Genomic DNA, 23,651 nt, shown 5'->3' with positions numbered 1-23,651 from the left:
CAGGGTTTTGTATTGCTGCAGCATAACTTCTGCCCCCTTGTACTCTAGTCCTTTAGATATAAAGGCCAGCATTCCATTCGCCTTATTGATTATTTTCTGCACCTGTTCATGACACTTCAATGATCTATATATCTGGACCCCTAAGTCCCTTTGGACATCCACTGTTTTTAACTTTTTACCATTTAGAAAGTACCCTGTTCTATCCTTTTTTGATCCAAAGTGGATGACCTCACATTTGTCTACATTGAATTCCATTTGCCACAATTTTGCCCATTCACCTAATCTATCAATATTGCTTTGTAATTTTACGTTTTCATCTACACTGCTTAAAATGCCACCAATCTTTGTGTCATCGGCAAACTTAGATATGAGACTTTCTATGCCTTCATCTAAGTCGTTAATAAATATTGTGAATAATTGAGGCCCCAAGACAGATCCCTGCGGGACTCCACTAGTCACATCCTGCCAATGTGAGTACCTACCCATTATCCCTACTCTCTGTCGCCTTTTGCTCAGCCAACTTCCTAACCAAGTCCGTACTTTTCCCTCGGATTCCATGGGCTTCTATCTTAGCTAACAATCTCTTATGTGGGACCTTATCAAATTCCTTCTGGAAGTCCATATAAATAATATTCATTGACATTCCCCTGCCCACTACTTTAGTCACCTCTTCAAAAAATTCAATCAGGTTTGTCAGGCACGAACTACCTTTCACAAATCCATGCTGGCTCTCTCTGATTAACTGAAAATTCTCGAGGTGTTCAGTCACCCTATCCTTAATTATAGACTCCAGCATTTTCCCCACAACAGATGTTAGGCTAACTGGTCTATAATTCCCTGGTTTCCCTCCCTCTCCTTTCTTAAAAAGCAGAGTGCCATGTGCAATTTTCCAATCTGGAGGGACAGTTCCTGAATCTAGAGAACTTTGAAAGATTACAGTTAGGGCATCCGCAATGTGCTCACCCACTTCCTTTCAAACCCTGGGATGGAAACCATCTGGTCCTGGGGATTTGTCACTCTTTAGTGCTATTATTTTCTTCATTACTGTTGCTTTACTTATGTTAATTTTATCGAGTTTCTGTCCCTGATTCAATATTAGTTTTCTTGGCATTTCCGGCAAGCTAGATGGGAGTACCTTCGCCACACGGACTGCAGTGCTTCAAGAAAGCGGCTCACCACCACCTTCTCAAGGGCAATTAGGGATGGACAATAAATGCCGGCCTCGCCAGCGACGCCCACATCCCATGAATGAATATAAAAAAAAATATGAAGACTACCAGTTGATGAAAACCAAGATAGAAATTACAGTTGAGGTTTCTGCCTCTCTATCTGTTTTTTTTTGGTGGTTTGTATATTCGGAGACCTTGTAGGTAACACCTGTCTGTCTGCACACTGATTGCCTTGGCAACGGGCAGTTGGAAAGAATGTCTGTAATCACCAGGTATTGTTCTGTGATTTATAAATGCGAGAGGTTCGAGGATTTCATTTCCACAGCATTCACCTGAGGAAGGAGGAAGCCTCCGAAAGCTTGTGAATTTCAAATAAAATTGCTGGACTATAACGTGGTGGTGTAAAATTGTTTACAATTGTCAACCCCAGTCCATCACCGGCATCTCCACATCATTTAAATTTGGCAGGCGAGCTGTGGGGCGCCAAACAGGCGTCCTGATGCAGTTTGCTGGATCGAGGCCTCAAGATCAGGCCGAGCAGCTGCCAGCAAGATAAGTTGCAGGGGAGGGGAGGGGAGGGGCACATTCACAGAGGGTGGGGGTTCTGGGGCAGCAGCAGCCCAGATTATTTTTGTGGGCCCCGAAGGAGCATGCCATCCAGATGGAGATCCTGTCTAGATCATAAGGGAGTTTCATTGTTACCCTCCAGGTCCTGCTACATACTAGTAGATACAGGGCAGTGTGAGTCAACTGCCACAAAAGGAAAGAGCTCAGACCATCTACAGGAGTGGCTGACGCCACTGAACCCGAGGAGATATTTACAGTAGAACCTAATTCACGCCTACAAAAAATTGCAGAAATTTTACCAAGTACATTAATATTTTGATTACAGGATGTCTGTAAATATTTAGGGCATAGGTTATGTGTCTTCTGGTTTGGATTTATTGAATAAAATGCTATTGCTTGACAGCATATAATAATGGCTTACACACAGTTTAAGAAAGTTAAGAAAGTTAAAATGGGGACGAGAGTGGGGGTACCATGCTTGTTTGTAGTAGTTGGACATCAAAACCCACTCAGATATTCTCTGAGTGTCCCGTTATAATTTTCTGCTTCTAATGTAATCTTACAGTTTGTAAAAATAATCAAATACAGATGCTAGGTAAAGTATCATTACATTTAATATCAAACATAAGACCAGCTACTTGTATTGTTTTTGTTCATTAATTCAGTGAGATGTTGTCTCCTCTAAAAGTGGTTGAACAATAAATATATTAAATATTAGCACTATACACTATACATTTTATGTAATGCTAAATTATGTAATCATTCAGTAAATCCTTTTATTATTACTTTTACAAATAACTTTGCACTTGTTGCTGGATTATTTTGTGTATTAAGTTTGGTATTTTTTTCGTAAAAACTGTTACTAAAAATTAATAATAAAAAGAACGCAATGCTGATTGGCAAATTCTCAATACAATGCAGATGAATCTTTGTTTCAAGTTATTCTTCAGCAAAGTGCATAGACATCCCAGGGGCATATGTAGAGCAGAATTGTAACAGCTGTTGGTGGAACTGTGCCAGATATATATCTCTTTGATTTAGGCTATGCTCATCACACAGATCGAATGGAAACACTGCATTGGGAGCCACACATAGCACTGAAGCACCTATAGAAATTAATATAAATGAATTCAATTGATGATTATGAACTACATCCTATTATAGTTTACAGTACACATAGGACCTTTTTAAACCGTTTAAACGTGTTCTTCATTTCCAATTACAATCTAGAATTGATTTTCTGTCTAAAGGCACTCAGCCATCATTACCATGTCTTGCAGTGATGGAAATCTCATATAGCAAAATTGCAATGACCGCATCCTCTTCCAGTACTTTGTTTCTCAGGCTGATTTTGGCATGTGTTTCAGACAATGACATTCTGTCAATTAGGAAAAGATTCAGAAGTTTAAAAAATTAATTATTTAACTGTTGCTCCATTGAAAACAGATGAACTCCAAAACACCACACAATCACACTCTATTGCATTAACAAATAATACCTCTCCCTGTGCAAACTTCTCATATATAATTTTCATTCTTATAGTGATAGGGGACTCGATTGTAAGGGGAATAGACAGGCGTTTCTGCGGACGCAACCGAGACTCCAGGATGGTATGTTGCCTCCCTGGTGCAAGGGTCAAGGATGTCTCGGAGCGGCTGCAGGACATTTTGGAGGGGGAGGGTGAACAGCCAGTTGTCGTGGTGCATATAGGCACCAACGATATAGGTAAAAAACAGGATGAGGTCCTACAAGCTGAATTTAGGGAGTTAGGAGTTAAACTAAAGAGTAGGACCTCAAAGGTAGTAATCTCAGGATTGCTACCAGTGCCACGGGTTAGTCAGAGTAGGAATGACAGGATAGCTAAGATGAATACGTGGCTTGAGAGATGGTGCAAGCTGGAGGGATTCAAATTCCTGGGCCATTGGAACCGGTTCTGGGGGAGGTGGGACCAGTACAAATTGGACGGTCTGCATCTGGGCAGGACTGGAACCAATGTCCTAGGGGGAGTGTTTGCCAGTGCTGTTGGGGAGGGTTTAAACTAATGTGGCAGGGGGATGGGAACCGATGCAGGAAGTCAGTGGGAAATAAAGTGGTGACAGAAACAAAAGGCAGTAAGGGAGAGTGTACAGAACATGACCGGACAGATGGTCTGAGAAAGCAGGGCAAAGACCAAGGGAAGTCTAGATTAAACTGCATTTATTTCAATGCAAGAAGTCTGATGGGCAAGGCAGATGAACTCAGGGCATGGATGGGTACATGGGACTGGGATGTTATAGCTATTACTGAAACATGGCTAAGGGAGGGGCAGGACTGGCAGCTCAATGTTCCAGGGTACAGATGCTATAGGAAAGATAGAGCAGGAGGTAAGAGAGGAGGGGGAGTTGCGTTCTTGATTAGGGAGAACATCACAGCAGTAGTGAGAGGGGATATATCCGAGGGTTCGCCCACTGAGTCCATATGGGTAGAACTGAAAAATAAGAAGGGAGAGATCACTTTGATAGGATTGTACTACAGACCCCCAAATAGTCAACGGGAAATTGAGGAGCAAATATGTAAGGAGATTACAGACAGCTGCAAGAAAAATAGGGTGGTAATAGTAGGGGACTTTAACTTTCCCAACATTGACTGGGACAGCCATAGCATTAGGGGCTTGGATGGAGAGAAATTTGTTGAGTGTATTCAGGAGGAATTTCTCATTCAGTATGTGGATGGCCCGACTAGAGAGGGGGCAAAACTTGACCTCCTCTTGGGAAATAAGGAAGGGCAGGTGACAGAAGTGTTAGTGAGGGATCACTTTGGGACCAGTGATCATAATTCCATTAGTTTTAAGATAGCTATGGAGAAGGATAGGTCTGGCCCAAAAGTTAAAATTCTAAATTGGGGAAAGGCCAATTTTGATGGTATTAGACAGGAACTTTCAGAAGTTGATTGGGAGAGTCTGTTGGCAGGCAAAGGGACGTCTGGTAAGTGGGAGGCTTTCAAAAGTGTGTTAACCAGGGTTCAGGGTAAGCACATTCCTTATAAAGTGAAGGGCAAGGCTGGTAGAAGTAGGGAACCTTGGATGACTCGGGAGATTGAGGCACTAGTCAAAAATAAGAAGGAGGCATATGACATGCATAGGCAGCTGGGATCAAGTGGATCCCTTGAAGAGTATAGAGATTGCCGGAGTAGAGTTAAGAGAGAAATCAGGAGGGCAAAAAGGGGATATGAGATTGCTTTGGCAGATCAGGCAAAGGTGAATCCAAAGAGCTTCTACAAATACATAAAGGGCAAAAGGGTAACTAGGGAGAGAGTAGGGCCTCTTAAGGATCAACAAGGTCATCTAAGTGCGGAACCACAAGAGATGGGTGAGATCCTGAATGAATATTTCACATCGGTATTTACGGTTGAGAAAGGCATGGATGTTAGGGAACTTGGGGAAATAAATAGTGATGTCTTGAGGAGTGTACATATTACAGAGAGGGAGGTGCTGGAAGTCTTAACGCGCATCAAGGTAGATAAATCTCCGGGACCTGATGAAATGTATCCCAGGACGTTATGGGAGGTTAGGGAGGAAATTGCGGGTCCCCTAGCAGAGATATTTGAATCATCCACCGCTACAGGTGAGGTGCCTGAAGATTGGAGGGTAGCAAATGTTGTGCCCTTGTTTAAGAAGGGCGGCAGGGAAAAGCCTGGGAACTACAGACCAGTGAGCCTGACATCTGTAGTGGGTAAGTTGTTAGAGGGTATTCTGAGGGACAGGATCTACAGGCATTTGGAGAGGCAGGGACTAATTAGGAACAGTCAGCATGGTTTTGTGAGAGGAAAATCATGTCTCACGAATTTGATTGAGTTTTTTGAAGGGGTAACCAAGAAGATAGATGAGGGCTGTGCAGTAGACGTGGTCTACATGGACTTCAGCAAAGCATTTGACAAGGTACCGCATGGTAGGTTGTTACATAAGGTTAAATCTCATGGGATCCAAGGTGAGGTAGCCAATTGGATACAAAATTGGCTTGACGACAGAAGACAGAGGGTGGTTGTCGAGGGTTGTTTTTCAAACTGGATGCCTGTGTCCAGCGGTGTGCCTCAGGGATCGGTGCTGGGTCCGCTGTTATTTGTTATTTATATTAATGATTTGGATGAGAATTTAGGAGGCATGGTTAGTAAGTTTGCAGATGACACCAAGATTGGTGGCATTGTGGACAGTGAAGAAGGTTATCTAGGATTGCAACGGGATCTTGATAAATTGGGCCAGTGGGCCGATGAATGGCAGATGGAGTTTAATTTAGATAAATGTGAGGTGATGCATTTTGGTAGATCGAATCGGGCCAGGACCTACTCCGTTAATGGTAGGGCGTTGGGGAGAGTTATAGAACAAAGAGATCTAGGAGTACAGATTCATAGCTCCTTGAAAGTGGAGTCACAGGTGGATAGGGTGGTGAAGAAGGCATTCAGCATGCTTGGTTTCATTGGTCAGAACATTGAATGCAGGAGTTGGGATGTCTTGTTGAAGTTGTACAGGGCATTGGTGAGGCCACACTTGGAGTACTGTGTACAGTTCTGGTCACCCTATTATAGAAAGGATATTATTAAACTAGAAAGAGTGCAGAAAAGATTTACTAGGATGCTACCGGGACTTGATGGTTTGACTTACAGGGAGAGGTTAGACAGACTGGGACTTTATTCCCTGGAGAGTAGGAGGTTAAGGGGTGATCTTATAGAAGTCTATAAAATAATGAGGGGCATAGATAAGGTCGATAGTCAAAATCTTTTCCCAAAGGTAGGGGAGTCTATAACGAGGGGGCACAGATTTAAGGTGAGAGGGGAGAGATACAAAAGGATCCAGAGGGGCAATTTTTTCACTCAAAGGGTGGTGAGTGTCTGGAACGAGCTGCCAGAGGCAGTAGTAGAGGCGGGTACAATTTTGTCTTTTAAAAAGCATTTGGACAGTTACATGGGGAAGATGGGTATCGAGGGATATGGGCCAAGTGCAGGCAATTGGGACTAGCTTAGTGGTATAAACTGGGCGACATGGACATGTTGGGCCGAAGGGCCTGTTTCCATGTTGTAACTTCTATGATTCTATGATTCTATGATTCTATGAAAAATACAGAACAATGGACAACTAGCAGTGAGCACAGTTATCTAATCAAATGATTTATGAGAGTGATAAACTGCAGGAGGAAATGTTAAATATTTACTTTAATATTAAATTACAACTTTGAAGTTATTACTTTGCATCTGTTATATATAACAAATACAATTTTAAGTGTTATGTGGATTTTGCCCCACCTGCTGCCTATGGTTGTCAAGTGGTAGTGTGTGCACACCACACAAAGATTTTGTTTTCGATCTTTGGGTGAATTTTTCTGTGCTCATCAAAGTATGAAATGTGGGAAATAGACTACATCTTGTTGGCCTTTGTGGCCTCGCTGGCAGCAGGAAACACTGCTATTTCAGAATATGTACAGGTTTTATGACATTATCACTTTGATTAGCATGTTTTGAAGCTCCAAGGAGGCTAAAATCTTCAATGTGTTTTTCACCATTAGTACCTCTTGCAGCAGTTTGACCCGAAGTCCTAAGGACAATTGTGATTGATTGACTGTCAGAGGTGAAAGGTTAGCAATCTCTCACTGAATGGGCTACGGGTTATCTCATATGATAGTAGGGAGATTGGGAATATAGGACTGATTACAGTACATTTTCAATTGTGTTTTTTAAAAGTCATAGGTCTTTCAAACCTAAATAAAATGTATGTGTTTCCACCTTAGCTGAGGTATGCCATAAACCAGCTTTAACTATCAATTAATTTTACATTGTTCTCCCTATGTAAATAAGGCAGTGCAACTTATGTTACGAACTATTACTAGCCGATGATTTTTAATAAAAATTACTTACAAAGTCTTCAGTGCAGTTGGGGAAATTTTAGATCCATGGACAGGATCCGTTCGAAGTCTCCGACTCGCAGTGTAATACCCCTGTATAAGCCTCTCAGCTTCGAAAGTAAGTTCAGCCTGCTGATTTCTGGCAAATGCTATCAGCTGATCAAAATATATATATTTTTAAGTCAGGAGACACATACATTCACAGCCTGATCAGAAATACTTCAGAGAGGAATGTATTTGACTTGAATCCTAAATACACATTTAGTAAATTTACTTTTAAGTTATTAAGTAAAACTACTAATTTAGTGAATGTATATTAACTGAAGAGCTTATGATATACAAATCAATTTCAGTTTTGCCAGCCTTAATCGTGATTTTTCATGTATATGCACTTCCCTGTCCTGGAGGTGAGTAATATTTTACTTTAGGCCATTGGGTAAAATGACTAAATTCTTCACCTTCAGAAAAGCCTAATGGAAATACATGAAAGATTAAGATCAAGGCTGACAAAACTGAAATTTATATTTAGAAACCATAAACATGTTTACAGGTATAAACACAAAAGTATTGCCACTCCAAAAGGAATTATTATTGAAAATTGACTTTACAGAGGACAAAGCATTCATAAACTGATCATTACCATGTCCTTTTGAGGAAGATTCCTAAATTGTTTGGTTCTGATATGATCCTGTCATGAACAAATCTGCTTTAAAATTAAGCCCTGTTGAAACCAACCTTTGCATCGTTGTTTGGATTTCCAGATTGTTAAAATGTTTTTTTCCCCTTTGACATCTGTTTTACAGCTTTATAGAGATCTGAATACTCAGCTCCATGAATCTACCCAAATTGTTCAGACAAACTCAAAGTTGACCGAGTGCATCTATTCTTATCTTTAATTATCAACAGTTGTCTTTTACTTCACAATAGTTGCACAAATTTTACAACCTTTTGTATCTTCAGGAGATTAATTCTTACAGCATTAGTGCAGCATCAAACTGCCGCCACACAGCCATTAACTCATTCTTTACTAGAGTGCCACACAAATGATCAACCAAAGGGTTTTGCACTGGACCCTCAAAAATGAAAGGTCCTAATCAGCCTTCCTAAACATTTGAATGATTATTATATTATGCACTGCCCATGGTGTTTTGAAATTCAAACTGTTTTCTTGTTCCTACAGTCTTCTGCATAAAACCAGCATACATGACCAGTCATGGTCTATTATATCAATCTTCCAGCACTTGGAAGTGACAACATAAGTTGACAATGACTATGGGGACGATTTTCAACAATTGAAAATTGGAGGGGCACTTTGACCACCTCACTGACGTCCAAGGCCTGCCGGATTTGTACCAGGCTTTGAGCAGCCTAACCCATGGTCCTTAAAGGGACAGCTGATGGCCGCTTAAGAAGAGGCCCAAAAATTATTTGGGGAGAATTTTCTTTGGGGCTAGGAGGAGCAGGAATGCTAGACTGCTATCAGCCCATACTTTGGGATTGCCACCCCTGCCAAGCCTGACGTGTTGTCTGACTCTGCATGGGAGCTGACTGATTTCCTGCTCTCCTACAACTGGTGAGCTGCAATGGAGTGTCTGTTTGGCGCCGACAGCTCACCAGCAGCATTCAAATGGGGCCTGACCCTGAAAATGGTTCAGGCCTCCCGACACTGGCTTTGGGTGGATGGCGCGGCCGCTCCACTGACTTTATGCTCGTTTCAGGCTGAAGTTGAAAGTCGTCCCCTTTAAGAATTGATTAAAACTGTCCTACTTTGCTCACAAAACACTGTCATCAAAGAACATTACTGTCCTGACAAGAAGCAATATAAACATTTCAATTGTTTGAGAAATGTGTTTAGAGCCAAATGCAATGTATTAATTTAGAAGTTACTTAGCCAGGTATTCTATAAATGGTATATTCCACTTACAGTTGTACTTTAATGTTATCTTTGATGATTTCAGCATCTGCACAATATGACTGTAGTGGATGTAAATGAAGAATACAACATTTTGATACTAGTTTCATATACACTATTTTAAGTGAAAATACACTTGCCGATATAACAAGGCTTTCCTTTAGACTTACATGTCAGCAACTAGACCAACTTCTTATTTTTACCTCTTCATAGTCTTGTGTTGTAAACTGCTGTAATGCTGGATAAAGAGGTTTGCCTGGATTCATAGCTTCACTCAGTATATGCTGTATTAGATGCACAGGAGAATGGTAGTTGGAAGATTCGCTGCAGTAAATCAACAGACCAAAGCCATCAGCCAGGTTAGCTGGAACTGAGCTAATGTCCTATGTTACAGAAACCAAATAAAATTTGACAAATTTTGAAACAAGGAGAAAAGTATTAAATATAATGGGGGCAATTTTTGTGTCCATATCACCCCATTTGCACTTCAAAATGGGACGGTAGCAGGACCAAAATAGCATGCTTGGTTGAAGCGTCAACATACCACTTAGTTCCTGCCCATTCCAATTATTGGGTAGGCCTCAATTCAGGTGGCTGGAGCTCCCACATGGGAGCCTTGTGAACATATGTTAATTGAGGTCAGATGATGTAGTTGTGATCCCCAATGCCATTTTCGTCTCTGCCTGTTGGATTATCATCAATTCCTGTTCCCACCCCACCCACCAAACGTGGCGGTAGAAGTCAGGTGGTGGCCATTTTAAGAGTCCACTAAAGGGAATTAGGGCTGCAGGTAGAAAAAGCTGTTTGCAGGTTTGGCGCATTCTTTTATACCATTCGCTTGTGGGTTTTGAGGCTTAAAGGGTTCCACATTTAATGTGCTTGCTGCTGTAGGTGCTGCAAAAATTTTGCTCAGAACTGTGCTTCTTCTCACTCCAAACAATTCAATCCCTCCCATTTAAGGTGCTGCTGTACGCCCTTCAAAATCAATCACCCTGCTGGATTTCCTACGCTCTAGATTGTCGAGCTGCCAAAAGGGAGCAAGATTCAAAATGGCAGTTCACTGAATTAATGTAAATGAGGCCCGGCCAGTGAAATGACATGGGCCCCTTGCCGACTCCTTTGGGCAGGCAGAGCGTACACCTTACCCACCCAAAATGCATTCAAACTGAAAACTGCTCTTTTTTCAAACAGCTCTTGGAAGAGTTTTAAATTTAACTAGGATATAAATATTATTTTGCTGTTACAATTAATATATAGTTAAATCTGGATGCAAAAATCTGACCAGTCTCCAAACTGTACATATCTTCGACAATTTTCCTTTTTAAAAAAGGTTAAATTATTTAACATAAGTACAAGTCTTCTTTAAATTATATCCTCTCCATAGCATGAGTTTTAAAACCTATGATAACGATGTGGGTAATTTTTCTTGCCCTACTCTTTTAAGATGACTTTCTGACTCTTCCTTAGTGTTTTATCCCAGTGGTGAGCAACCAAGATTATTTTCCACATACCAGTGGACCAAGAGCTCTGAAACCCTGGGAAGTATTCAATGTGACAACCAACAACTGAAACCTTGTTTCAGCATCTAACACTACAGCCATGGAGAAAAGACGTGAACTTGATCTGGACTGAGAACTGGAAGAATCAGTGTGCTTGACCTTTTCCTTGCGCTCACCATGCTAAGACTTTGAGAAAGACCAACATGCTTGGACAATATGAGCTGATTAGAGAGAGAGTCAATGTGGATTTGTGAAGGATAAGTCATATCTGACTAATCTGGTGGATAAGGGAGTGTTGTACATGTTACATACCCATTATCATTACTCTCTGTCTCCTACCTCCCAAATAATTTCCAACCCATATCACAAGGTTGCCTCCAATTCCATGCGTCTTCATTTTTGCTGATAATCTCTTGTGCGGAACCTTATCAAATGCATTCCTACTCCTCCTGGCCCCACAAGGAAATTAATTATTTTTTTTAAAACTTAGCTTTTTCGGCCTCCTCAGGCTCCGATTCACTTCGCCACTGGGTTGGCCCAGCAGGATACTCACGGCCGTTCCCACTCTGGCCGTCTAGTAAAAATTGCAGTCTGATCCCAATGACATTATCGAGACCTAACATGCATATGTTAAAAAGGTCCCTGGTGGCTTTGGGTGGTGCCTTTGCCATCTGCTAAGGAGAACAGATGAAAATTGGAACCCGTCAGCTCCAGGCGACTCCAGGGTGGATAAGCAATTTGCATGATTTTAACTGCTCATCCGTCTGGTTTCCGTTGGGCAGATAGGGTTGAAATCGGCCCCCAGGTCCCTAACATAAGAGTTCAATACTTTATTGACAAATTTATTTTTTTACAACTTAAATTCCCAGAAAAGAAACAGGAAGCTAAATAAAGAAAACTGCTGTATTTGAAAACCTTTACCAAATGGTAACTGTTAATACTGATAGTGACTACATTTAGGCTTTTGTATTTTAAGTATTGGTATTTGGGTTTTTAGGAGGAAATAATAATTTACCATTTCTAATTATTCTCAAGTTTTAATCATGGATACATGAATAAATTCCACTGGCAATAGGTACATGTAGAATGACCTATTTCGCCACCACTGGAAGAAAAATGTAAAGATGAGACAGAATGGCAACATGAGAAGGGAAAGTCATTGAACTGGTTGACATGATGCATTCTTAAAATGATGTGGCACAAAACACTTCCCAGGTTACTATACCCATGTGATATGGGGGAGAACTTGATTTAATGTATTTAATTGAAACACTCTGTGTTTATTACATTGGCTCAGTGCCACAAAAGCACAAGAGACTCTACATATTATATTTGACAAAAGCTGTAAACCATCTACTTTTCATTAACTTAAGGCAATGTTCCTCATAACATTAATAACCATGACTTGCTATCAAAGTTCAGTTGTTACTATGTCACATGTTAACATAAACAGGCAATTACACCAAAATGTAAAACGTGAAGATATTATCTTACATGTTAGAAATTGGATAAATTCTCTACATTCTATGCTCAACAAGTTACTTATAAGTGGCCTTGGAGGCTGCTGTCTGCTTCACAAAAAGGGATGGGCTGGAAGCACACTGTTGGAGTGGTGGAACACAGGTTTGTGTTCACAATTTCTAACAGTAAATTCCCAATCTCTGGCAGGCATTCTGGGAATGCACTTAGTAGACATGAGATGCTTTCCCTAAGGGAGAGAAAGTAAGTCAGCCTGGGTCACTCTAACACAGTCCAGCAGCATTTAAAGGGGACTACTGGCAGAGGCCCAGGAGACTATTTCCCTCGCTAGGTTGGGAAACAATGTATAACAGAAAGAAAATAACTAAAAAGTTTGTACATGTGTAAAGATTTTTTAACTAAATTGATATTCATTAATTTCAACTTTTTTTCAATAAAGACCAAGCTTTAAAAAAATAAGTAATACAGAAAATAACGAGCCAGAAATGGGACACCATGATGTTCTTGAATGGAATGCTAGGTTGTATTATATGATTTTGACCTACCACTGACCCAATTACAGCATCTTCTCGTTGCATGGCTTTCTTTAGGTGTGTATCAGCATCAGCCAAAGCCCAGAAGTTGCACTGAATTGGAAAGGACATCTGCTGATCAACATCTTCTCCAAACCTTTTGCCAGAAATAAATACTGTGGTACTCCTAGTCTCTAAAACTAACACATACAGAGTGGGAGACATTTTCAATGCTAAGTTCTGTTTAAACATTATCTGTTCCGTGCACATGGTAGTGAAGTATGCATCATACCTGTCTGCAGTAATTTAAGTTTGTCTTTTTTGTGAGAAAAAAGTTCTCCAATATAACAGATACCTCCCTTGGCCAGTAGGGCAGAACCAGCTTGAACTTTGGCAGTGCCAGTTCCATGTTCATCTTTGGAAACTGTAGCAAAAATCTCATATGATGGCAAATGTCGCACTCCACAAGGCACAAGGCTCAAACTATACGTTAACAGCCTACAGAAAAATACAGAAGCATTCATGAAAACAGGCCCAGGTGAAAATCTACCCCATAGGCTTAGAGGGGATTTGATCCTGATAGTTAAAATTATTAAAGGCACGGACATCATGCAAAATGATGGAAAATTTGATGTGATAGGGTTGGGCAGAACTAGGGGGTCACCAGTACAAACTGAAGAAGCAGGGGGTGAGGTTAGATGTCGGGAAACTTTACTTTTCCCACAGGGTGATTAACCTGTGGAGCAGGATGCTGGAGGAATGAGTGAAGACTAATTCACTACAGTCCTTCAAGAAGGCATCAGATGTATTTCTGCAAAGCAAAGCCATCACATCAAAGGAAAGGTAAAAGTAAATCATTCCTGGATGATAAACAGAGGCTGAGGCTTGCCTGATTGCCTATGAGGGGTTGGGGAGGAATTTTTTTCTCTAGGACTTCTGAGCTGACTACAGATCTCTGATTCTTTGCCTCTCCCAGAATGTTTTGTGGGGCGGGGGGCGGGAGAAAGATGATTGGTGCACAGAGATGGTGCACTAGGCTGACACTAGAGTGCAGCACTGAAGAAGTGCTGCAGTGTTGGAGGTACTCACCAGTAATTTCTGCAGGGATCTCCTGCCGTAACTTCAGTAGAGAAAAGGCGTAAATGGCCGTTTTCTCTGTTTCACTGGGATTTGCACCAAAGTTATGGTGGGAGATCAGGGAACCCCTACGGAAATTCTACCTCACTGTCTTTTGGATGAGATGTGAAACTGAACTCTGCACACTCATTCAAGTGCGTGTAAAAGATCCCTTAGCACTATTCAAAACAGAGCAGAGCTCTCCTGATGTCCTGGTCAACATTTCTACTTCAAGCAACACTGACAATAAACTTATTAACCAGTTAGTCATTTCACTTGTTGTCTCTGGATCTTGTCGTGCACAATTGGCTGCTGCATTTGCTTACATATCAGTGACTACACTTCAAAAATAATTAGCTGTGAAGCATTTTAGGACATTTTGAGAACATGAAAGGCACTATAAAGTCAAGTTCTTTCTTTAATTGCCCAGTCTCGGTACAATTTGCCAACAGCCACTGGATATCTTTTGCCAGATCTCTGGCACACCTTTAGAAGAGAACCTGAGTAACAAATTGTTCCCAACTGATAACAATTACAGTTGCAAATGGAAGATGAATCAATGAAAAATATACGGCAATACAGGTCCTCTTTGCGACTGTAAATATTGCAACTTGAGTTGAATTAGAATAAACTAAGCCTGGCTTTCTGCTCAGATTCATTTACTCCACTATGGCTAAATGTGTTGCTTCCACTATTGTAAACACCAATGTGCTCTTCAGCAGAATTTGTTATGCAGCAAAAACATGCTAACCAGTTTCTAGAAGGAGGCAAGGGAGAGGTGATGAGTTTTTTTTCCCCCCAGCTGTTCATAGTACAGCTTTATAGTATAAATAAGGTGGTTGCATGAACAAGAGGTGGTGCCTGTGCATAAGGAGAAAAAAATGAATCTTCTGCTCCTCCAAACAATTTACTATTATTTAGTTCTGTTTACATGTCTTGTTTTCTCCTTATATGAGGTACCATTTACTCAGATTTAGACCCACACAACACTCCTGCTCCTCCTGACTTCACAAAATACAAACATTTCAAAGTTTTTGGGCCTTTTTTAAGTGGCCTCTACCAGCCCCTTTAAGGACAGCTGGTTAGGTTGCTCAAACTCAGACTAGGGAAACCAATATTGAAATGAGGCCTGCATGCATTTCCGGTGGCAGCCAGGGCCACCAATTCAGCAGTGGCCCAAATACCCAGGTGATTGGGCATGGGCCTCCACCCTGATAAATTGGTGATCATTGCGCCTATTTTAGACCCATAAAATGCATGCAATGATGTTAAATTTAGACCCTACATTTTTTTGCACTTTCTTTTTGAGACCCTTAGTTTCATTTGGAAGTTTCTGTTGAGAATGACTTTTGGGGGGAATTTCACCAAAACTTTCTGTGTGGGTTTTCCAATGGGGATTCTCCTGCTTATGATATGTTGGAGAAGGAGGAATAACAGAGGAGCTGTCAGGCCATGCTCAAGTGGCAGCATCGCAGGAGATGAGTCTAATTGACTTCTCAGATTAGGACTGTCATATGTTTTTTTGTTGTCCAAAATATTGTTATGATGTTTAGGATTTTTTGTTTTGGAAACGTAAAGGAAGTGGAAAAGATGTTTGTGGACTTGGGACCACCAGTGGACTTTTACTTTTAATGATGAATGGAGTGTTCTGAAGGGTTACGGATTTAAATTATGTGGAGCATCCTGGTTATTACAGATGTAGTATAACTATAATTTGATCATATGTTACTGAAAGTATCTCTGATGAGTTTGTTCATAGATACCCAGCCATCAGCGAGCATAGACCAGAACATCTTATTTGAATATATGCCTGAAGTTATGCATAAGGAGACTGTGGTTCAGCCTAAAAGCCCTGGAGGAATTTTGCTCCATCCTGCAGGGGGATCTGCACTCTTCCTCTCAAGAACCAGGACTTCACATTTTCAACAAAAAAATCCTGAATATCATAACAATATTTTGGACAACAAAATCATTTAAGAGTCCTCTGGAACTTTATATGAGAAATATAAGCTTGCCACTATGCACTCCCCTGTGACTTATTGATTTTTTTCTATTCAAACACTTTTTCTAAAAGCTTCCTGAAGAACTGAAGTCCGTAATATGGATGGTTGCTCTATATGACTATGAGCTGCTTGGGACAGAAGTGGCCCTCGTCTTACAGCTGCTGAGTCCTGGGATAGACCTGCGACACACAGCTACTTCGGACTTTGATTCTCTGTAGTCTTGGTCTACTGACTTTGTTCCACTGTGAAAGCAGCTGACAGGACTGAACAGAGAATTCTCTGGTGCTGCTGTTCCAAGGGAAGGCAAAAATCTCAAAGCCATCTCCTGCTCTCCCGCTAGGTATGGGGTCAGGATATTGGTTGCTACTGATCTGCAGAAGACTTTATGGAACTACTAATGTCGCTTAATCCATGAGAGATATAACAAATATTCTGCAAACCCTCCAAATGAGATCTTGAAATCTGGTAGATTGTTCTCCCAATTCCATTACCCAAAGATCATGAGGAAAGTTAAATAACATGCACCTGTCCACTGTTACTGGATCACTTGTAACAACTAAAAGGTCCAAGTATTCCACGGTCTGTTTTTCTTTATTGCAGGTCTGAACCAGACTCAGTAGTAGGCTGAGTTTGAGGATGTTGTAAGTGCCTGGAGGGACAATCTGTGCAGCAAAGATCTCAGCCAGAATAGCTGTGAATCTCCAGGGTGAAGACATAGTGACAGATAGTAGATACTTGAAGTTGTCACTGATGAAAGGTGGGTCTTTATAGGAACAGTAAAAAAAAAGTCATTGTTTTAAGCAGATTCAACAAATTTTGTTCATACGATTTCAAGCACAGTTTGAAACAGGCTGAGTTCCTTTTATGCTGTTTTTATACTGCACTTTTGCCAGTGATGTGGTGTACCCTTGGGCAACAAATCAATGCTGAAAGTGCAGTATAAAACAGGCAAATATACATTCGTGGACTGGTGATGAGACCAACTGGAGAGATGGTGTCATGCCAGTAAGGATATGCAACAACTGCTGCTGGTGCTAAGCTCCACCAAAATACAAAGGTTTTAAAGTTAGAAACAAACTGCTCAGTTCTATTAAATCTTTAACAGTCCCACTGGTTGTACTCCTCCAATGGCCTAGTGAGTTTATCCAGTGAGTAGCTGAGCACACAGATCAAGAAGATCCCAAGTTTAATCCCTGGCCTGTGCTGTGTTAGCTGATCTCAGCTGAGCATTGATAGAGGTGCAGCTGGGGCAATAATAGAGGTGCTACAACTGGCCTCAGTGCCTGAGTTAGGGAGAGGAATCACTATCACATTATCACAATCTAGCAATTCCTAATGGAAGTACACATATGTGGATGTTGGGTGAGGACTGAGGACCAATTAGGATTAGTTGTGATATCTTCCATGCTCAAAGAGTCAGCTGATACTCACTGTAAGGGTTCAGACATGAATAATGGCCATTTCAGCAAGGTAGTGGAGGGTACCTGGTGCCCATGGAACCATACCACAGCAAAGCATCTTAAAAGAAGGGGAGGGGAGCAAATTGGTAAGGAAAATTGGCAAGGAAAAGAGGGGTCTCAGTGGCAGTCAGATGTGGGTGTACAACACTCCATGCATAAGTCTTGAGTATAACTGCATTCATCTCTGCCTTCCCAAATTCACAATGATGCAAGCAGTGAAATTGAGTTCCCATTAGCACCTATGTTATAAATAGAGCTGTTACTACACTTTTTGTGGGACATAAAAGTGGCAGCTTGCAAAATCTTTAGATCATCAGAAACATTAAAAAGGGGTTCATGAATTTATCGCTGGATCTCATCCCTTTGAATGAACAGCGGTGGGAACTTAGTCTACCGTATCACAAACTGTATCAACTGATCTTCAAAAAACTTTTCACACACTACGTTCAACCACGCTACATTCTAAAGTCATTAGTGTTCAGATAGGCTTTCTCCTCATTATTGCCAGTTAATATTTGTCCTACCTTTTGGAAACCAGGGCTGTATGCTGTTTGCTTCCATGCACAATGTTAGCTGTGAACCACTGTATATATGAGCTGGAATTCCTATTACATAGTATCTATCACCCATCTTCATTCTATTAGGAAGTTCATCTTAAAAAAAAATTAAAAATAAATAAAGCATTCCAAATTCCAATATAATTTTCTTACAGCTTACATATGGGTTATATTATACATGGTAAAGTAATGGGACACATTTCAGTTCAGGAGTCCAACCTGACCTCCAACTATAAGACTGTGATTTTAATACTGTTACTCATTCTGCCTGGTCTCTGTTGGATGAGTTTCTTTGCAGTAGTGAAACAGACTGCTGGATGGAATATCCAGCAAAGGCAAACATGCTTTTAGGTGCAGGGAAAGAATAATCTCATCCAAGTCACCCAAATATTATTGCACTTCCTCCACTGCATTAACTGGAGAAGTCTACGGGGTAGAAATTACTGCTGGCAATGTTATTGTACAAAGTTCATATCAAATTCTTCTCGCTGCTATTTTAATGGAGCAGTTATCCTGAAATATGCATTCATACTATAACAATGCTGACAGTAATTTCTACCCTTTTGACATAATTCTAGTTGCTGCAAGATATGTGATGGTGAGTGACCTGGATGAGGAAATGGGAAAAAGTAAGAAGGGTTTTAAATATCTTTGATCCTATGTATGTTCTATTTTAATATTTCCGAGACATCAAATTTTCAGATTAATCAATTGCAGATTATAACTTAATAAACATGCAGTGAAGACTATGGTTGATAGTTTCTGCTTCTGTATTCGCCAGCCTGCAATTTTTTGTCTATTCGTTTTAATGGGCAAAAAATCATGGACTGCCAAGCACAGAAGAGGAAAACCCAGGCCTTGCAATCCTCAATGACATTCATTGCTAATACAAAACCAAATTATAATTTACACACAAGGATCAGTTTTCTAATGTGGCCATAAAATGGTGTGTGATCAGCTAACCTTGTGGGATTTCTCAAGGTCGGCCTCAGTTTTATTCACAGCGAGCTCTTGGCCCGGATTGGGCCTACTGGCAGAAAATCAGTATCACCAAGAGTGGGAAATAGCTCTTTAAATTCTGCAACTGCTATTTAAAACTGGAAATAGCTGGTCAACAATGCAGAACACCTCCATTTTCAGTTGATTCTTTGTAGATGCTTCTGCAAGAAGTGCAGCGAAGGAGATTGTCCTTTTTGGGACCCCCCCGCCACCTTCCCCACAGCAATACTATGTAGTCTGCTTGGCCACAGGTGGCAGTCAAAGTAAATACTATGACAAACAATCAAAGGACTTGAGTGCAGATTCTGCCAAGGCAAGGCTAGCTAATATTTCTGTGTAACAATAGATACATGCCACAAAAACTTTCTTTTCAGTCTGTTAAACCATTACTGAGACTGCATGTTAAGCCCTCAGAAAACAACTCTTTCCAAGCTTCACAGGTGTGCCCATACTATAGCAGGGCACACTCCATTACTGCCATTTCAAAATGGAACTGTTGCATTACCATTTGGAAAAGTGAGCCCACAAAGCAACCATACAACACAACTTACTAGCATGATAGATCTTCATTTATTCCTATGGTTGATAGTGAGGAGGAAAGCTGTAGACTGCAGGAAGATATCAATGAACTGGTCGGGTGGGTAGAAAAGTGGCAAATGGAATTTAATCCGGAGAAGTGTGAGGTAATGCATTTGGGGAGGTCAAACAAGGCAAGGGAATACACAATAAATGGGAGGATACTGAGAGGTGTAGAGGAAGATAGGGACCTTGGAGTGCATGTCCACAGATTCCTGAAGGTAGCAAGGCAGGTAGATAAGGTGGTTAAGAAGACATACAGGATACTTTCCTTTTAGCTGAGGCATAGAATATAAGAGCAGGGAGGGTACGCTAGAACTGTATAAAACACTAGTTAGGTCACAGCTTGAGTACCGCATACAGTTCTGGTCACCACATTACAGGAAGGATATAATTGCACTAGAGAGGGTACAGAGGAGATTTACGAGGATGTTGCCAGGACTGGAGAATTTTAGCTATGAGGAAAGATTGGATAGGCTGGGGTTGTTTTCTTTGGAACAGAGGAGGCTGAGGGGTGATTTAATTGAGGTGTATAAAATTATGAGGTGTCTAGATAGAGTGGATAGGAAGGACCTTTTTCCTTGAGCAGAGAGGTCAATAACCAAGAGGCATAGTTTTAAAGTAATTGGTAGAAGGGTTAGAGAGGAGCTGAGGAAAGAATTTTTCACCCAGAGAGTGGTGGGGGCCTGGAACTCACTACCTGAAAGGGTGGTAGAGACAGAAACCCGCATCACTTATAAAAAGTACTTGGATATGCACTTCAAGTGCCATAACCTACAAGGCTACGGACCAAGTGCTAGAAAATGGGATTTGGCTGGGTAGCTCTTTTTCGACCAGCACAGAAACGATGGGCCGAATGGCCTCCTTCTGAGCTGTAAATTTTTCCATGTTTCTATTCACACTCAAGCTAGGATGTAATGTGCACACTTCGTTGGCACTCTGTGTGCCTTTGAAATTTCCAAGATCTCAGCACTATTTCTCTGCTTGGAGAACAAGTTCCCTCATTCATTCACACATATGTTCCAGCGTACCACAACGACATATATCACTAGTTACATAAGCTGTGTCTGAAGTGGTATTTTGCAGCTGACTTCTAACATATGTTCCACTTCTGTTTGTGTAGGTGAACCCAAGTACCAGCTGCAGCTCCCATTGGTGCGCCAGAAGCCTTCCCTCATAAGCAGAAGCAGGTGAGGGTGTTGGCAGAGGAGGAGCCGGGACCTAATGCCAGCTTGAGTTCTTCCTCAGCTGCAGAACACAGGGTTTTGGACCTTTAAAAGAAGGATGTTATCTGAGCACCATTGTTTCTTGTTGAGTACACCACATTGACCATAGATTTTTGGGGCCCATATGTTCATTGTTGTGGATCTAACCATTTACTTGTCACAATAATGGTGAGATAATGGGCCGGATCTTGCTGCAAAAATAATGGTGTGTTAACGACACACACCGTTATTAATGTGCAAATCGGCCAGCAAGTTCAGGGGATTAAGAGATACACCATGAGTTGAGAATCTCCAGAACTTGCTGGTCGATTTATGCCGCTCCGTCGTTTGCTTTGCACAAATGACATTTCGCCCTTAGCCTCCTGTTATTTTTAAGAACTTACTGGATTTACACATTAATTGCCCATTAAACTTGCCACATAAAGTTAAGTCTGGCAATTAAAGGCATTTTTAACGACGAGATCATTGTTAATGCAAGGCCAATCAATCTCTCTTGCTCCTAGAATGGGAACAATTTAAAGTGTTCAGTCGCATTCCTGCATGTAGTCAATTGTTGTTAGAGATGTAAACAATGTCAAATTTAAAATTTATTTTTTTTTTCTTACTTTTCCTTTCTGTGTCTTTTCTCTCTCTCTCCTAATCCAATCTTACTTTCCCTCTCTTTATTTCTTTCTGTATCGAATTTGACTCTAATTCACCCTCCTTCTCCGTCATTCCTGTTTCTTTCTCAATCCTTAAATCTCATTGGTTAAGGAGTTACACTGTTGGTCCCGCCGCTAACTAAGGTCCCAGATGCCCCGTTGCCCTTGCCGCACCGTTATCAGCTCGCACTTCCAGCAAGTTACGGCGCAAAACATTTTCGAGCTGAAGGGCGCACCACGAGATGCCACGCTCCAGCAAGATCCGGACCATTAAAAATTGTTTGGAGATTATGCACAGGGGTTCAGTTCCAATTCTGCTTGTAATAAAAAATGGCTTGGTGTTTGACCTGAGTGTGGTTACTGTCTCAGTGCAATACTGTCCTTGCTCCATACCCAACCAGGAATGAAAGACAGCAGTAGTATAAAGAATATCGTCCTCATAGCAGTAACTGAAAATCAGGACAAGAGATGCATCTAATTTGATTCTAATTCACCCTCCTTCTCTGTCGTTCCTCTGTGACGTCAGCATGACATGTACAGCACATGATGTATGTGTTGACTTCATCAATGTGAAATATGCATGTCCCTAGAACTTATTTTTGATAAGAAAACACTGGGAAATTTAATTTTTTGCTCAAATTCAGGAGGAAATTGTTTTTTTTACCAATTCATAAACTGAAAAAGATTCTGGGAATTTGTCGATGGACAATGGTTTTTAATGATAGTTCAGTGGGGAAATGCAATACTGAATGTGGTACTGAATCCTAAAGATCAGGAACTTTCCAGATTCAATCCCTGATCTCACCTTGATGGTGCAAGTGTTGACAAATGTCCTTAGTTGCCCTAGGCTGGGGTGATGAAAAATTCTTTCACTCTTGATTGCTATCCAGTGATTCCTGCTGGAAGTCCATGCACATTGGATGAGGACAGAATGAGAGTTTCCTGCAATACTCCCACAGTTGAATGGCTTCACTGTCTAGGCTCACACATGAAGAATGGTCCCTTGGGAGAGGTACCAGAGGACTATTGAGGCCCATGGAGTTATACCGTAGCAAGAATCACAGCATCAGAGGAGAGATCAGTAGATTTTTTTTTAAAAAGTGTTTGAGTAAGAATGCAAACTGTTAGAAACAATAATCTGAACCCCAAAATTAGATTATGGCTTGAACATCAATGACTGGTAAGTGTTTTTTTAAAACACAAATACACATGCACCAGTTCATTGGCAAAAATAAAAATAAAATTCATTTTCTTTCTTTTCATGTAACTGTACTTATGCTCATCTCCCAAGTCTTTTGTGTTTACATCTTCCTTGCCATTATTTTTCTCTGTCTTTAGTTTTGAGACACTTTCTCTTGTTATCTCTGTATCTGTCCATTTGAGTGTTTCTCACTCTTTATGTCTGTCTCTTTCTGTAAGTCTGTCTCCATAGAACCATAGAAAAGATACAGCACAGAAGGGGGCCATTCGGCCGATTGTGTCCGTGCCAGCTCGAAGAACAACCAGGTGCCCATTCTAATCCCACCTTCCAGCACCCAGTCCGTAGCCCTGCAGCTTTCAGCACTTTAAGTGCAGGTCCAGGTACTTTTTAGAAGAGTTGAGGGTCCTTGCCTCTACCACCAATTCGGGCAGCGAATATCATACACCCACCACCCTCTGGGTAAAAAAAATTTTCCTCATGTCCCCTCTAATCCTTCCAACAATCAGCTTAAATCCATGTCCTCTAGTTCTTGAACACTCCGCTAGGGGAAACAGGTACTTCCTGTTTACTCTAACTAGGCCTCTCATAATTTTGTATACCTCAATCAAGTCTCCCCTCAGCCTCCTCTGCTCAAGGAAAACAACCCCAGCCTATCCAATCTCTCCTCGTAGCTGCAATTTTCAAGCCCTGGCAACATTCTTGTGAATCTTCTCTGCACTATCTCCAGAGCAATTACGTCCTTCCTGTAATGTGGTGACCAGAACTGCGCACAATACTCCAGCTGTGGCCTTACCAGCGTTTTATACAGTTCCATCATTACATCCCTGCTTTTGTATTCTATACCTCGACTAATAACGGAGAGCA

General features: G+C 41.1%; 1 protein-coding gene and 1 long non-coding RNA gene across 10 annotated transcripts in view; one reads left to right on the top strand and one right to left on the bottom strand.

Moving 5' to 3' along the window:
- The window catches only part of LOC137315792 (uncharacterized), a 59,126-nt gene extending 37,207 nt beyond the window's left edge, over positions 1-21,919 (top strand). For 4 of the 9 annotated variants that reach the window (XR_010961466.1, XR_010961464.1, XR_010961459.1 and 1 more), the window contains one exon: positions 1,100-1,561. This is a non-coding gene — a long non-coding RNA (uncharacterized lncRNA). Of the gene's footprint in view, positions 1-1,099; positions 1,562-16,727; positions 16,885-20,842 lie in introns of those variants that run through there. The other 5 variants (XR_010961470.1, XR_010961468.1, XR_010961471.1 and 2 more) reach the window with 2 other exon arrangements.
- The window catches only part of mcmdc2 (minichromosome maintenance domain containing 2), a 64,584-nt gene continuing 43,479 nt past the window's right edge, over positions 2,547-23,651 (bottom strand). The window contains exons 7-14 of the mRNA XM_067980273.1: positions 18,130-18,240; positions 16,653-16,908; positions 13,301-13,506; positions 13,042-13,208; positions 9,722-9,901; positions 7,620-7,762; positions 3,005-3,114; positions 2,547-2,842 (exon numbers count right to left, since the gene is read on the bottom strand). Of these exons, the coding sequence (XP_067836374.1) occupies positions 2,676-2,842; positions 3,005-3,114; positions 7,620-7,762; positions 9,722-9,901; positions 13,042-13,208; positions 13,301-13,506; positions 16,653-16,908; positions 18,130-18,240 (1,340 nt within the window). The 3' untranslated portion in view covers positions 2,547-2,675. The remainder of the gene's footprint in view (positions 2,843-3,004; positions 3,115-7,619; positions 7,763-9,721; positions 9,902-13,041; positions 13,209-13,300; positions 13,507-16,652; positions 16,909-18,129; positions 18,241-23,651) is intronic.

This window comes from Heptranchias perlo, chromosome 3 (genome assembly GCF_035084215.1).
Source record: "Heptranchias perlo isolate sHepPer1 chromosome 3, sHepPer1.hap1, whole genome shotgun sequence".
Taxonomy (NCBI): domain Eukaryota; kingdom Metazoa; phylum Chordata; class Chondrichthyes; order Hexanchiformes; family Hexanchidae; genus Heptranchias; species Heptranchias perlo.
The sequence above is the reverse complement of the archived record's forward strand: the minus strand, read 5'-3'. Positions and strand labels throughout refer to the sequence as shown.